Source organism: Thamnophis elegans, chromosome 1 (assembly GCF_009769535.1).
Source record: "Thamnophis elegans isolate rThaEle1 chromosome 1, rThaEle1.pri, whole genome shotgun sequence".
NCBI classification, from domain to species: Eukaryota; Metazoa; Chordata; class Lepidosauria; order Squamata; family Colubridae; genus Thamnophis; species Thamnophis elegans.
The window spans coordinates 166,428,099-166,444,531 of record NC_045541.1 but is presented as its reverse complement, the minus strand read 5'-3'; the positions used below and the strand labels follow the sequence as shown (position 1 = coordinate 166,444,531).

The 16,433-nt window shown below is 40.6% G+C and overlaps 1 protein-coding gene across 10 annotated transcripts in view; it reads left to right on the top strand.

Annotated features, from left to right (window-relative positions):
* The window catches only part of MYO9B (myosin IXB), an 80,040-nt gene that overhangs the window by 35,177 nt on the left and 28,430 nt on the right, over positions 1 to 16,433 (top strand). For 5 of the 10 annotated variants that reach the window (XM_032238523.1, XM_032238515.1, XM_032238500.1 and 2 more), the window contains exons 15-23: positions 999 to 1,088; positions 2,726 to 2,839; positions 4,990 to 5,029; positions 5,629 to 5,751; positions 9,567 to 9,647; positions 10,967 to 11,077; positions 13,557 to 13,679; positions 15,088 to 15,237; positions 15,337 to 15,506. In XM_032238523.1, coding sequence (XP_032094414.1) covers positions 999 to 1,088; positions 2,726 to 2,839; positions 4,990 to 5,029; positions 5,629 to 5,751; positions 9,567 to 9,647; positions 10,967 to 11,077; positions 13,557 to 13,679; positions 15,088 to 15,237; positions 15,337 to 15,506 — 1,002 coding nt within the window. The remainder of the gene's footprint in view (positions 1 to 998; positions 1,089 to 2,725; positions 2,840 to 4,989; positions 5,030 to 5,628; positions 5,752 to 9,566; positions 9,648 to 10,966; positions 11,078 to 13,556; positions 13,680 to 15,087; positions 15,238 to 15,336; positions 15,507 to 16,433) is intronic. The other 5 variants (XM_032238564.1, XM_032238530.1, XM_032238570.1 and 2 more) reach the window with 3 other exon arrangements.

Here is a 16,433-nt window from a genome sequence, read left to right as displayed (position 1 = left end):
GGATTCCAACCCCTCTGGACACCTTTGCAGTCCAAGTATCACAATTTCAGCTAATTGCTGAGGCACTAAGGTTCTAAATTGGCACTGTAAATTGGCATTTTTTTAAGAGCTCACCTTTGGAACGACAGGCTTCCTTTTTAATTCTGTTTAGAGTTGGAAGCTTGTACAAAGAGATACCCACGGCCTTGTCTGATTGAAGTGTTGTGTAATAGCAACATTTAGCATAAGTTGTTAGCAGACTAGAATTTTCATGCAGCTTAGCATTGTGGCAGTTAAAAATAATGGTTGAGATGAATTTTAAATTGATAGTCAAATGTGTGTGTGTGTGTGTGAGAGAGAGATATTTGAATAAATAATACTCTTTAGCTTGTAGACAATGCTAGACGCTAGATATCGTGTTCCCCCCAAAATAAGACCCAACCGTAATATAAGCCCTAGCATGATTTTTCAGGATGCTTGTAATATGTCCTACCCCAAAAATATAGCCCCAGTTAAGATCGTCAGTCAGACGGATGCCTTTAGTACTATAATTCCCCAAAAATAAGGCAACTAGAAAATAAGCCCTAATGCATCTTTTGGAGCAAAAATTAATATAAGACCTGGTCTTATTTTCAGGGAAACACAGTACCTATTGGCAGTTTTAAGGGATATCGTTTTACCCTATTAAAAATACACATATATCAATTTATCAGTTACATTTTGCAGTCCTAGGATACCAAATACTAGAAACACAAGAGACTGTTAATGGATTCTTCCTGATACTTTTTATTTCCTTTTGATATGCTGTGGCTTTCTTGATGATGTTCATCCATTCCCTGGCATACCAAAGCACAGTTGCTTCTTGTTGTTGTTTTCCTTTGGAGAAGGCTTATAAGAAGATGAAACTTGGGGGGGGGGGGTGAGGGTACGTCTGGCCAACTTAGCCTGAAGCTTTTTGCCTTTCTGCCTGCCTTATTATTTGGTTGATTGAGCATCGTTGCATGTTCCCCTTTTTGCAGCTGTTCAGTACTTGATTTCTCATTTGATTGCTCTGAGGATTTTGATATAAACGCTTTCGAAGACATCATTGCTTCCTATGAAAGCAAGAAGTAAGTGGGTAAAGGTGGAGGAGGAGCTTGCCACTGTGGCAAGGGAAGCACGATCCTGGGCAGACAGACCTGAGAATGACCTGGTTCAGAAAACCAGGGATTAAAAAAAAGTCACTGTCTTCTTCTCCAGCTTCATTCCAGAAGTCACTGGAACTCACCCTTGGGGTGTTCTTAGGCAACTCAAAATACTGCAGATATAATGGAGCGTACAGGCAGTTCCTCGACTTACAACCACAATCGAGCCCCAAATTTCTGTTGCTCAGTGAGTTTTGCCCCGTTTTATGACCTTTCTAGCCACAGTTGCTAAGTAAATCACCTCAGTTGTTAAGTGAATCTGGCTTCCCCATCGACTTTGCTTGTCAGAAGGTCACAAAAGATGATCACATGACCCCGTGACACTGCAACCGTCACAAATATGAGTCACTTGCCAAGCGTCTGAATTTGGATCACATGACCATGGGGATGCTACAGTGGTCATAAGTGTGGAAAAATGGTCCTGTCACTTTTTTTCAATGCCTTTGTAACTTTACACAGTTATTAAATGAACTGTTGTAGGTCGAGGACTACCTGTGTTCCTTTTTTTAACGCTGAAGTGGAATGCTGTAATTGTATCTTAAATTTAAAATATGTAGAGGAGGAACAGGGCCTCTTAACAAGAAGTGGAAAGAAGTGTGTTTCAGAAGAATGAAGACACTTCCTCTGCCCAGGAATGACCTTTTTTTACACTTCTGTCACCTTTTTTTCTCTTTCTTTTTTCCTTGGCTTCCTTTCTTGGTTTTCTTTGTTATTAATTTCTGCCTCTCTGGAGAGTGGCAAAGGTAAGTTTTTGTGTTGAATAAAGCTGTCCACAAGCATGCTGCATGATTTGGAAGGCTGATAATCACTCATTTATTGGGGCACTTTCCAGGCTGACTGTAGGAACTAAACATGGAGCAGAATTCATTTGCAATTTGTGTACAATCTTACTCAGAGGATATATGTGCATTAGAAAACTAGAAACCTGAATTAAACCTGATTTTTTTTTTCTGGTACAGAAGAATCTTATCTGGAAAACTAGTTTCAATATTCACATCTCATTCGGGGACTGTATTTTTATCTGCAGGGTATACTCTATGGGGAATTCGTGCACCTTTCAACCACTGGATCATAAAACAGGTCTAAAAATACCATGCCAAATGAATAAATAAATCACCCAAATCATTATTTATTTATCTGAAGGTTGACACCCAGTCTTATTTGGCATGGTCTCTGATGTAAAAATACATTGATAGCTGGGCAATGGCCTGCTATGAGTACTACTTCATTGAAACTGATAAAATCTTCTCCCACAATCCAAAATGTGAACAGCTTTGGAGGCATCTCCAAAATAGCAATCTTTGTCCCATTCGATCTTATGTTACCAAATCTACAAATTAAGGGGATTCGTCCTGATTTTATATTCAAGATGAGCAAGTTTTAAGATACGGTCAGCTCAGGAGAAAAACCTCTTGTTTGACATTTTCAGAGCCCATATGACAATAGCGGGCTAGCAACTCCTTTGTTTAATTCCTGGTGCTTCTCTTTCACACACCTCTCTCTTTATGTGTCTCCATATGTCTTGTCTGCCTTGTTTTGGGTGTGTGTCCATCACGTCTTAGGGACTTGCATGAGCAAATAGTTAGGAGTATAAAGGGCCTGCCGTGGCAGGGTGAAGATCCCCGCAGGCTCCTGCAGTCACTCAGCCGGTACCAGCAACCCCGTTGCCATTTCCTGTGAGTTTGTGGAAAAAAGGATGTTGTGGGGCAGGTGGGGGGGGGAGGGGAGCGGGGAAAGGGAAGCTCAGTTTTTCTAGCTTTGCAGAGTGGTGCTGTGCAGAGTGCATAAGCAAACGTGTGCAAATCTTAAGCATTTCGCATTTTGTGCAAATTACTGAGGTACTTTCCTCTCAGTTTTGCGGAATGTGGCTCTTATTTCATGTGCAGAAAATGCAGAAGTGCCCATGGTAGATTTCCTCAGTTGGAAGACATAAAAATTGCATTATTCTGGCTTTGAGCATGTATGTATTCAAAGGCAGGCAGGCCTTGACTTAGCAATTTCAGTTAAGTTCTTAATGAACATACACTTCCCCCTTTGCCAAGAATCTTCCAACGTGGAGAGCCTGAAAAGCATAGATAGATTCTCTCAACCGTGTTTCAGAAAAAGACACTGCGTTGCAGAAGAGTAGTCAGGTTTTTCCTATTTCAGATTTTTGAATATATCCAAGTGAAAAACCTTATCGTTCTGAGTCCTAATCCTCATTTAACAAACACAATGAACCAGCAACTTTTTTATTAAGTGAAGCGGTTATTAAGTGAAACAACTGAAGCTTTCCTTTGCTTTACAGACCTGTGGAGGTTGTAAACGCAAGCATTGATCGCCAAAGTTGCTTTTTCATCAATGTTATAGGTAACTGTGAATGGTCATTGAATTAAAAGAGGACTGCCTATAAAACAGGCCAAGGAGAGTTTAGAAAGAGGAGCCTCTTTGCATTGCGATTTAGAGAAGACATTTTTTATCACAACTTAGTTAAATTCTTGTCCTTATTTCATGCCATATGTTTTTATTTTAAAAATTTATAACTCTTTTACATCAAGTAACTTTTAAGGCAAGTTATAAGGCACAGAAAAAGAGCCTTAATCCTTTTGTTAAAGGCATCCCTCTTTTTTTTTTAGTTCTTCAGTCCCACAGCAAGAGGATGAGCTGGAACTGCCATTTTTCTGTGGTTCCCAAAAGACAGTTTCACACTGGACTAGTGGTAGATGCTTTCACCAAATGTCCTCTGAATTTAGGCAGACAGGAAGACATGAAGCTTCCTTGTTTTTAGTCAGACTATTCATCTACTAGCTTAGTATTGCCTCCTTTTGACTGCCAGAAATTTTCTCAGTTTTAGGAAGATGATTTTCATCTAGAATGCCAGGGGTTGAACTTGGAAAACTGTTATCTAGAACCTCTTGCAATAGTTTTTAAATATAAATTATTCAAATGGCATCCTTGGAAGTGTAAATGAGATATATTTAAACAGAATAGCAATAGCAATAGCAGTTAGACTTATATACCGCTTCATAGGGCTTTCAGCCCTCTCTAAGCGGTTTACAGAGTCAGCATATTGCCCCCAACAACAATCCGGGTTCTCATTTTACCCACCTCGGAAGGATGGAAGGCTGAGTCAACCCTGAGCCGGTGAGATTTGAACTGCAGAACTGCAGAACTGCAGTCAGCTGAAGTAGCCTGCAGTGCTGCATTTAACCACTGCACCACCTCGGCTCTCTACATAGTCCCTACATCTCCTGTCTTGTTTAAGTGTCAGCTTTTGTTGTTATCAGAGGTTATTTGGCAGGGACCGTTATTTTGAAGGATAGCTTTTTAAAAATCATTTGATTTTAAAATTTAAACTCTAAATTTAAAGTCTATTTTTTTTAGATTCATGGAAGAATACAGAGTCCTGCTCTGTCACAGGATAAGCCAATTCAGTGGTTCTGAACCTTGGCTCCTTGAAGTTGTGTGGACTTCAACTCCCAGAATTCCACAGCCAGCCATATCGAAGTCCATACATCTTCAAGCAGCCAAGGTTGAGAAACCCTAATCCGCAGCTTTGTGCTTCTTTTTTAAGGCTGACTCCCCTCCCTTCCCCCATTAGCACACCTTCAGTGCTTGACAAAAAAATCTCCTGGGTTGGCAGCATAGAATTAACTCAAAGATTTTATGTCTCACATCAGTATTCCCATTGTAGCTCAATTCCACCATCTCTTTAGAACTGCTTAGCCATCATTTTGTTCTTGTCTGCTTTTCTTGGTTTAATTTGAAAGATGTGGCTTTGCTGAACTAACCGAATTGCATGTTTAAAAATACTTTATCACTCCAATGATTTCTAATATTTTAACAGGAAGAGCAGAGGTATGAAACAAAAGCAGATCATCCCAAAGGTGAGCTTCCTTATGTTTTAGGGTTCCAATATATGTGGTAATGGGGGGGCATTTGGGGGTCAGTTATTTTACATTTTGCAAAGCATGTGCATATTATGTGAATTCTGCTAAAAATGTGCAACAGTAAATTATACACTAACTAATATGTACAGTATGTATGTATAGTATGTATAGTATAGTATGTACAGTGACACTGTATGTCACTATATTTTGGGAAATGCTGAGTGCAGCTGTGACACATGTGAATCTCTGTTTTCATATAAAATTAAAATAAAATTCTTGGCTATTAAGAGAAGGATGAAAAATATTTATGTAACCAAAATTAAGTCCTCTGGTGAAGTCCATAAACAAGTGCTTACCTCTTCTTCATAATTTCCTATCTGATCTCCATTTCTGTGGCTGATAACAAAAAAGAGCCTAAATGAAGCATAATTTAACACACTCATCTTACCAAATGGTGTCGTTTCAGCACTGGAATTATAGTGCCTGCCTTCATGGGATTGTAATTATAACTATGCCATATTAGCTTAGCTGCCCAGTTGCTTGATAGCGAGATGGGTAACATATAAAATAAATAAATAAATATTCCTTGGCTGCAGAATTTACTGGACTCAAAGTCTTTGAAACTCATCGTGAGCATGACGTTGCATGACCGAACCACAAAATCCCTCCTGCATTTGCATAAGAAGAAGAAGCCACCTAGCATCAGCGCTCAATTCCAGGTAAAAGGACACATACAGTAATAGAGAATGACCAAAGCTGCCTCCCTTTTGTTTAACGTTTTTCTTGATCGGTTTCATAATATGGGGTTGGGATCTCTGCAGGTTTTATATTTGGTCTTATATGTATTTGTGCAGGAAGCTTGTTTTCATGGGGCGATGTGGGTGGGTGGGGGAGAACATGGTGTATATCTTCCCTTCATTGTTTCAGCAATAGTACTTCTTCATTCTTTTGCATGGAATACGAAGTAGATCTTCAATTAATTATTTTCTTTTCTAGTCAACCTTCTCCCTTCTTCTGTACTTTCTTTCATTTCTCTTAACTCTACATTTTAAGCAAAACTAGAAAAAAGCACTCTGTGCAAATGCATCCAGTGCTAAAACCTATAAAACCAATAAGTATCATCATGCTTTCTTCTGTAAGGAGAATGAATCAGTTGACCTGGGAATGGTAGTAGATTCCTGATCGTAAATCTGTTTGTCTTCTCATGAACCTCATTCATATGGCAAACAGTGGCCCTCTGTTCCATCATGAGCAATATGAGCAACACACTGGATAGGAGTGCGCGGAATAGTACCAATTATTTTTTTCAGATCACAAGGATGATTCTTTTAAGGTTTTTCTTCTTCATGCAAAGGGATGGTGGGATTTTAGAGGTGAAAGTCATGTTCTTATTGACCATTTTACTTGGAAATCTTTCAACTATATCCTTCTCAATGTTCAATTCTACTCCATCTTAAAAGACTCTAGGTGGGTGACAATGGAATAAAAGATGCCATAAGGAAACAAATAGAATACTGAAACAAAAGCAAGCTCAAACTGAATTACTTTCACTTGTTTGTCCATGTCACTAGAGGTAGGTATTCCAAAGAATGGGAGCCACCTCTAAGGCGGCTTGTCCATAAACATGTGGCCCCATGAACCTCACAAGGAGGATGACTCTCAACAGACCTTCTCTAGATGTTCAAGACCTATATACAGATTTTGTCCTAACAAGGCATTGCCTGATTTATCCCAGTGCTGTGTCATACAGGGTTTTAATAATCAGCGTTTTGATTTGAGTCTGAAAACATACAGTAGTGATAAGCAAATGCAGCAATTTAAAGATTGGTGATATTCTGTACTGGCAAGGTATTCCTGCAGTAATCTAGGTTCTGGATTCTGCAGCAGCTGTAGTTCCAGGTTGACTCCCGTAGTACCCCTCCTCCTGTCCCAGATGTTAGGTCAAAGGAATGGTGATTGAGGTGCAGGTCATTTAAAGTGACTGGCAAATTAGCCAAAGCTGGGTAAAGGTTCCTTCCCCTGACCAAAATTTTCACTTGTTGTTTTAATAGAAGCTGAGAGTCCAGGAAAAAGCTAAGTCATAAACCACTTTGGAAAGAGCATGATCCCATCAAGATTACTGGGATTCTTAGTTGTTTATTGATGAACAGCAATTTTGTCTTGCTAGGAATTAATCTGAGCTTTTTTTTTTACCCTGTCCAGATATTCACAGTCTCTTCTGCAACTTTAATAGTTCTATGGGTATTTCAGATGTGTGTTTTCCAGTATGGCGGCCGGTTAATTGTCTCTGGTAGCATCATTTTCTAGTGGGAATAGTTTCTGAATACAGTATACTGTTTCTTTGCAAATGGGTGTCATTCTATAAAATTCACTTATAAAAACTTATTCTGCAGTTTCTCTTGAACATTACTAAAGTAAAAACTAAGTCTTCTTCAAGTCTAGCTTTATTTCTGATGATTTCATGGACATATCCATGTAGTTTTCTCAGCAGCACCATGGAAATGGTTTGCTATTACCTTCTTTTGGGATAGTTTTCAACTGTCCAGTTTAGGCCAATAGTCTTCCATGCTCCCTGGGAGTTTCCCATCCAAATATTAACTAGGAGCACCACAAAACCTACTGTCACCTGCTAAGTCTGAGTATTTGTATTTTCAGGGCAATTTTTCCTATTATTTTCCCCTGTTAAAAAGGATTTTGTCAGGGTTCCAAAAAAACATCCTCAAGGAAATAAAACTCCAGGGCAATAAATTCCTCAAAGTTCCACTTTATTAGAGATGTCATGTTGGCACATCTGGGAAAACCCAAATCAGAAAGCTTCCAGATTTTCCCCACCCAATTGAAAGTTCACAATCCTGTTCCATACCCACAAGTCCATCACATGGTCCAATACATCATCAGACTCAACTGAGAACAATCCCCAGTCATTCCCATCCAGGTGCAGGAAAATGTCCTTGTAAGGGATGTTGTTGTGGCTAAGTTTCCACCACTCCAACAAAAAAACTCCCAATTTCCCAGGCTAAAATATGTGGCAGTCAGGAAGCTAGAAAGAAAAAATGGCTTCCAAAACTGACAGATTTTTTTCACTTTCCTTTTCTTGTTCCTTTATTTTTTAAATACTTGATGGGGATACCTTCTTTTGTCCTTTCTTGCTTAATACTGGACAACATGTTGAATCATTATACAACTTTTTAATTGCTCAATACTTTAACTCTCTCTCTTTCCATGTTTATATTAATAATCTGCTCAGTTTGAATCTTTTTCACCTTGGAATACTGGAGTTTTTCCTATTTCATTTGGTTTTACCAAATGAAATGGGAAAAATGCTTTTTCATTAAACATACTGAACCTGCTCCTTTCATTGTCTTAGTGTTGTTTGTTTGTTTTCTGTCCATATTTTATTGACAATCTATACTCTTTTTTAAGGGACATTGTGGCTCAGTGGCTAAGACGCTGAGCTTGTCGATCAGAAAGATTGGCAATTTGGTGGTTCGAATCCCTAGTGCTATGTAACTAAGTGAGCTCCTATTACTTGTCCCAGCTTCTGCCAACCTAGCAGTTCAAAAACATGTAAAAATGCAAGTAGAAAAATAGGAGCCACCTTTGGTAGGAAGGTAAGAGTGTTCCGTGTGCCTTTGGCATTTAGTCATGCCAGCCACGTGACCACGGAGACGTCTTTGGACAGCGCTGGCTCATCAGCTTTGAAATGGAGATGAGCACTGCGCCTACAGCTGGAAACGACTAGCATATATGTGCGGAGGAACCTTTACCTTTACCTATACTCTTTTTAATTTTTTGCCACAAAGAAGAGGGAGTCAAGCTATTCTCCAAAGCACCTGAGGGTAGGACAAGAAGCAATGGGTGGAAACTAATTAGGGAGAGAAGCAACTTGGAACTAAGGACAAATTTCCTGACAGAACAATTAATTAGTGGAACAACTTGCCTCCAGAAGTTGTGAATGCCCCAACACTGGAAGTTTTTAAGAAGAAGTTGGATAACCACTTGACTGAAGTGGTGTAGGGTTTCCTGCCTAAGCAGGGGTTGGACTAGAAGACCTCCAAGGTCCCTTCCAACTCTGGTTTCTATTCTAGTATCCTCACTTGCCAATTTTATGAGCTGTTTTTGTCCAAAGTAATTGTAAGGTGATTATGGGAAGCATTAGCAGTCTGAATGCTTGCCTGAATAGCAACATTTGCACAGTGTACTAAATGTATTGTTCATTTCATTTGATGTCATTTTGTCATCTTGGTAGATTACTATGTTGTATTAACCCAGCTTGTTTGGTTAGTTTATGTTTCCCTGAATTATACATGTTCCAGAAAATGGAACCCATTGCTTAACGAAGCGAAGTATGTTGTACAATGTTTTGTAATGCATAGTGCAACATAACCTTACTGCCGTATGATAGTATTTCTAATACCTTTTATTCGTTTGGAAATAGTTGGAAACTATAATACAGCTTGGAATGATAGATGGCCTAAAGATGGTTCTTTCCCTAAGATTAGCTAATAAATTCCTATTGTGTGACTCATTGCAGAGTTCCTTGAACAAGCTTCTAGAAACTTTGGGGAAAGCTGAGCCCTTCTTTATCCGCTGCATCCGTTCCAATTCTGAGAAGGTAAGTGGACACCTTTGGGTTCTGGGTCATGCCAGACATAGTCTTTGCATAAAAGTCTTGTGTTAAAATTGATAATATATAGAGCCGTGATGGCGAACGTATGGCATGCATGACACAGGTGGAACGTGGAGTCCTCTCTGCGGGTATCCGAGCCATCACCCCAGCTCAGCACCACCGTGTATGCACACGCGCCTCCTGCCAGCCAGCTGGTTTTCGGGTCTTTGCCGTGCATGCAGGAGACACGTGTGCTTGCGCGGGGAGGGGGGGTAGGGGATCACATGGACAGTGGGAGCGCGGGGGGGGTCATGTGTCCCCTGTGGCCTGTTTTTAGTCCCAGGGGGCTGCAGGGAGGCCTGCTAGGCCCAAAAAGGGTGGAGGGGGGATCACGCATACATGCTTGGGGGGGGGAAGTACGTGTGCATACTCAGGGGGGCATGGTGCACAGGGGGGTGTCATGTCCACATTGCATTATGTGTGTGGGTATGTGCACTGCTGTGCATGCACAGTTTCTGTACCCAAATGGTTAGCCATCACTGATATAGGGAGTCCTACATTCTTGTTTAGCCGGTTGCCTCTAAATAATTTCTGCCAATCTCAATTTGTTTAGTTTTCATTAAAAAAAAAATTAAAGTAAACATTGTATTCTTAACTGTAAAATCTAAAAAGCTCACTAGCTCACACACTTGAATCCTTATAGGGTCCTTCCCTGTACAAACGGTTCTTACAACCTTTTATAGATCTTTTAAGATTGTGCAAAATTGATGCTTTCTGACGTCTTTTTTAATGTACATTGAAAATGTTACATTTTTATTATTTTAGAATACTTTTTAGAATAAATGTATAATTTTGAGAAAGAAAATTACTTAAATCTTCTTGGCAATTGAAGCAGTCTTTTTCGTTGTTTTAATTTAGTGTTTTTTCATCAATTTGGTGGATAAATTTTTAGCAGTATTTATGAAAAAGAAAATATTTGTAAATGCATTCATTTTCTTAAAAGGAGCATTCCTTGGAGAGAAGTATTGGAGAAATGTGGCATTGCTCCCTAATTTACATAGCAACCTAATTAAAATTAGCTAAAGATAGTCTTATAGTACGTCACCAATTTAATCAGAAACACATTCATAATCAATCAAAACCTCTTCAATTTGTTTAATATTTATTGGCTAAAGGAGCCAAATAAAGAATGGTCCTCGTCTTTTAAAAATATGCAACAGACAATAGTAACTCCATTTTTTAGAAGAGATTCTGGTTTATATTAAGGAAGGCCAGCTGCATAGAAGTTGCTCTTGATCTTCTGTTTCTTCCTCTCTTTTTTTCAGAGGGAGTTGTTGTTTGATGAACGGCTGGTACTTCAGCAATTGAGATACACAGGAATGCTGGAAACAGTGAGAATCCGACAATCAGGCTACAGTGCTAAATTTAACTTCCAGGTACTTTTGCACTCATTCTTTCCTTAGTCCAGAAAAAGCCACTTGATTGATCAAAACCATCCTCAGAATTCAAACTGTTTTCTTTAGGTGTTTGAGAAATAATCTGTCCTTCCCTTATGGAGGGAGTCCCCTTGTAATATGAATTCAATCATTTGTCATAGTCTTTTCTCTATTTTCCTCCCTTCCCCTTTACTTTTTAAATAGTTACATTAAGAGCCAAACACATTCAGGTTTTTTTTAACCTAAAGGATGAAAAGTTATATTTATCAGAAGACGACCAGGATGCTGCCTTAAACCAGAGTCAGATTCCTCCTCTTCCTCCTCCTTGTGTCTATCCTGGCTCACGGTTCAGTGCCTCAAAAAGGAAAGCGAAAGCAAGACCATTGTCTATGGAGATTCTCAGTCATCCAGGTTATGACTGTCCCAAAGGTGCTTTTTTCAAGAGGCAACTGGGTTTTCTTTGAAGATGTTTCACTTCTCATCGGGGAAGCTTCTTCAGCTCTGACTGGAGGTGGGGAATTCCCCACCATTCAGTCATACCTGAAGAAGATTCTGATGAGAAGTGAAACTTCAAAGAAAACCCAGAAAGTCCAGTTGCCTCTTCAAAAAAGCTCCTTTGGGACAGAAAACAAGACCAATCTCTATTTTGACTTGTTCCGGGAGATTCTGGAGTTGTTTGTATTCAAAGTACTTGAAACACCAGAGAGTTTTGCTTCCGTATATACATGCTACTACTTGCATGTAAGGACATAAATCTAGCCCAATCAATCCTTGCAGCTAAATTATGCCTCATGGGAAAAAAATAGTATAGTTACAGATTGGTTTACCTCAATCTGGACTTGCAGAGAGATAACTTCCTATATCCAGAGGTCTTGTGCCAGGGTCTAGATGAGACAGTTGAAATAATTATTCATGTTTTGCTATATTGTCCTTTGTCTATCTGGCAGTCTGATTTAATGGCCCCCTGGTTATTAAATATGTAGTGGGGACCATTTCAGATTGTGTGCTTTTTAACATTTCTTTGAAAATTGTTAAACTGTTTGATTCAGGTTGCAATTAGAAAGTGCTGAGTTTGAACTTAGATATGACACTGCTTAAGGTTTATCAGTCACTTTCAATAGCAAGTTGTTTTCTCTTTTACTGTTTTAAATCTTGGAACTACATCTTGTCCTATCAGAATCTTTTATTACTCTGTTGGTTTCTGTTATGATGGCAATGACCATAACACATTTAAGAGAATAGTAAAATATCCTAGAAGCTCCGTGGAAAAAAAAAAGATGGGTCATGTAGGAATGACTACTCAGTGCTCACATTTTATAACGTAAGTGTATGTTAGGAAATTTGATCATTTGTTGCAAGAAATAAAGCTTCAGCTTAACTCCAAAGGGCCTTCCATAAAAACACAGGACTCCTACAATTTATTGTTCGGTCTAGTGCCGGGATGGCGAACCTATGGCACGCATGCCATTGGTGGCACACAGAGCCATTTGTCAGGGCACGCAAGGCCAGCGTGCTTGCCAGTTGAGTTCAGCCTTTTTTAAAGCCATTTTTCGCCCTCCCCAGGCTCCAGAGGCTTTATAGGAGCCTGGGGAGGGCGAAAAGAGCCCCGCTCCGAGACCCTCCGGAGGCTTCAGGAGCTTCCCTGAAGCCTCCAGAGCACAAAAAAAATGACCCTATGGGCAAACCAGAAGTTCGGGAACGGACTTCCGGTTTGCTTGTAGGGTCGGTTTAATCCCTCTGGAGGCTTCAGGGACCTTTAGGAGGCTTCCCTGAAGCCTCCGGAGGACTAAAAAGGACCCTACGAGCAAACCGCAAGTCACTTCCGGTTTGCTCGTAGGGTCGTTTTTTGCCCTTCGGAGACTTCAGGGAAGCCTCCTAAAGGCCCCTGAAGCCTCCGGGGAGGCGGAGGAGGCTGCTTTTCCCCTCCCCAGGCTCCTATAAAGCCTCTGGAGCCTGGGGAGGGTGAAAAAACATGGAAAAATGGGGGGGGGGGGGCTCTCATGCGCGTTGCATTATGGGTGCGACATGCCCGTGCACGACCCCCCTGCGCTCCCCCCCTATGGCACGTGAGCCAAAAAAGGTTTGCCATCGCTGTTCTAGTGGTTAAGGCTAGAAAGCGGGAGGCTATCATTTCAAGTCCTGTGTTAGACAAGAGGGATGGTTGGGTGACTTTGAGCTGGTCATTCTGTCTCTCGGCCCTCAGAGGATTGTTGTGGTGAAAAAAAAAATAGGCGGAGGAAGATGGGTTGGATACATTGCTATTTGCCATCTTCAATTATTTATAAAAATAATAAAGGCAGGGAAGGAAAGGAAAGGAAAGGAAAGGAAAGGAAAGGAAAGGAAAGGAAAGGAAGGAAGGAAGGAAGGAAGGAAGGAAGGAAGGAAGGAAGGAAGGAAGGAAGGAAGGAAACATTCATATTCATTGTAGGATAATGAGTTATTGGCTAAATCTGCTTTTATTTATGCATTACCTTCGTAGGATTTTATTGATCAATTTCAAGTGTTGCTGCCCAAAAATGCCCAAGCCTCCAAGGAAGAAATTAATGCTCTGTTAAACAAGCTGAATCTGGACACTAACAGCTATCAAATAGGAAAGACCAAGGTATGTTTGAATTAACAACCGAAAACAAAATACATTCAACATGGCCTTGGGAATAAGGCCAAATCTAAACATCTTGTGTGAATTTTCCTTCTTTATATTGACCAGTCCTCTCTTTGTGTGTCTTATTCTGTTTGGGACATATTGTGTTGGGAAAGTCAGTATGTTTTGAATTTTGCCAGCATCTGAGAAAGCAGATGTAAATTGTTTTGGTCTTGTTTTGTTTTGGCATCTGAGTTAGGCAAACTGTAAATTGTTTTGGTTCTCTAACAGTACAATAGCTACAGCTGTGCAAATAGGCACATATGTAAACTGGGGAAAAAAATAGCAGTCACCCTCAAAATAAAAGCAGTCCATACATGCTGGACAGGAACAGCCAAAGGGCCGGATATCAACAGAGGACCATAAAATATCCAGATCTCTTCTAAGAGTTTAACTAAGTGTATGTAATTAAACTAAATAACAATTTTTTGCTTCTTTTTCTTCCTCCTATCTATACTTTTCCTGTATCCAATGTTAATGTGCCTTGGATCAGGAATCCGTCCTTTTATCAGTAATAACTCAATGTCTGTGTCTTCCTCTTATTGACTAGAATTCCCTCATCCTATTTCTTTCTTTAAATATCTGGTTGCAATCAATATGAGAGGCTAGTTTATGGTGGCACAGTGGTTACAATGCAGTATCGTAAACTAACTCTGCTTTCTCTGCCACGAGTTCAATTCCTTCTATCCTGACTGGCTCAAGGTTGATTCATCCTTCGGAGGTCAGTAAAATGAGGACCCAGATTGTTGGGGGCAATATGCTGACTCTGTAAACTGCTTAGAGAAGGCTGTAAAGCACTGTGAAGCGGTATATAAGTGTTGGTGCTGTTGCTATTCCAAAAGTGCTTTTTCAAGGGGCAACTGGACTTTCTTGTTCTCCTTTGAAGACGTTTCGCTTCTCATCCAAGAAGCTTCTACATCTCTCTGCTGTTGCTATTTGTAGTTTCAAACCATTGAAATAATCAGAAGTGTATGTCACCTCTGAAGCGAACCTGGCTGAAGCCATCTTGTGCTGCCTCATAGTTGCCATGAAGCATGGAGGGGGGGGGAGTAGATAGCCCGGCTAATGGTCAAAGCAAAAAGTTTTCCTGTGGGAACCAAGGTCATCCTAACAAGTGGCTGCTGAAGGAGGAGAGGAGCCTGCTAACTATATTCGTTGGATAATGTGACCAGTGACAAGTGGGAGGGGGGATTTTTACTCTTTTAATTTGAGAAAACCACGGTCAGCTTTTAGAGTTTGTTTTCACCAGCTGTGCTGATATGATGTATCCAATAAACATGTTCTTGGAGGAATATTATACCTGCCTCCGAGTTCTGCTTTCAATGGGTGCGTTACTCAGAACGTTGACAGTATCTTTCCTGCCCTCCAGGTATTCATGAAGGAAGCCACCCGACAGGTGATCCAGGACACCCTACACAAAGAAGTCATCCGGAAGATCATTGTCCTCCAGAGCTGGCTGCGAATGGTGCTGGAGAGGAGGCGCTTCCTCCGGACTCGGCAAGCAGCAATTACTTTGCAGGTATAGGCTCTGGTGGTGGTTGCCATCTTCCCTCATTTTTATGAGACACCTTTTCCTTCCCATGAAGGCCTGTTCCTCCTCTGCATGTATCCATTGCAGGCATGCTGGCGTTCTTACTGTGTCGTCCGGAGGGCCCTGGAAAAAGAAAATGCTGCTATTTATATCCAATCGGTATGGCGTGGATACCGGGAAAGGAAATCATACCAGCAGCAGAAGAAAAGGGTGTGTCTCCTTCAGGCTTTGGCACGGGGGTATCTGCAGCGCAAGAGGTGAGCAGTGCCTGGTTTTACACATCTCTTGAGCCTAAAGTCCTAAAATAGAAAGAATCTACTTAGATTAAAGCAGAAATCCATCAGGCGCAACATTTCATTTTTAGAAGAGCCAGACCAATGCTTCAAAGCCAAAGAGCAGATTTTTCATTTTACCTTTTCATCCTGTGTGGGGTTAGGGGGCAGCAGTAATAATAAAAGGATGCTGTGTATCCATTTTGGCATTTTCTTTTTTGACTCTGCAACTTTTATTCTTGAGAGTGCCAGTTTGGTCTAGTGGTTAAAGCACCGATCCAGGAACTCCGAGGTTGTAGTCCCAGTTTAAGTACGAAGCCAGCTGTCAGGGTTCCAAGTAATATACCCATAGCAAGCAAAACTCCGAGGCAGGTGGATTCCTCAAAGAATAGTTTTATTGGGTCTATCATATTGGCACAGTTCTGATCAAAACCAACTCTGAAAGTTCCTACGGTTTTCACCTAATTAAAAGTAAAAGTTTTCCCCTTCCCCAAACAATCAATCATATGGTCCAATCAAGGTGCCATCCAATTGCCTGGTAACATCACTCCTCCTCTCTCTGGCCAGGTGTGAGAATGTCCTTGGTTTCCAGGTGAAAGTATTTTGTTTAGGCTACAAAACTCCAACTATCTCTATTCCCCCCTCTCTATCCCTCAGCTACAGTGTGGCAACACTGAAGCCTCAAAATGGCCTCTGTCAGGTCAGCTTCAGGGTTGACACCAGCTGGATGACCTTGGACTAGTCACTCTATCTCAGCTCTAGGAAGGAGGCATTGGCAAACCACTTCTAAATATTTTGCCAAGAAAACTGCAGGGACTAATCCAGGAGTCAAGACTGACTCAAAGTTATATACACAAACACACAGAAACCATTCCTGGGCAAATTGCTTATTTTTTCCCCTTTAAACCCTTA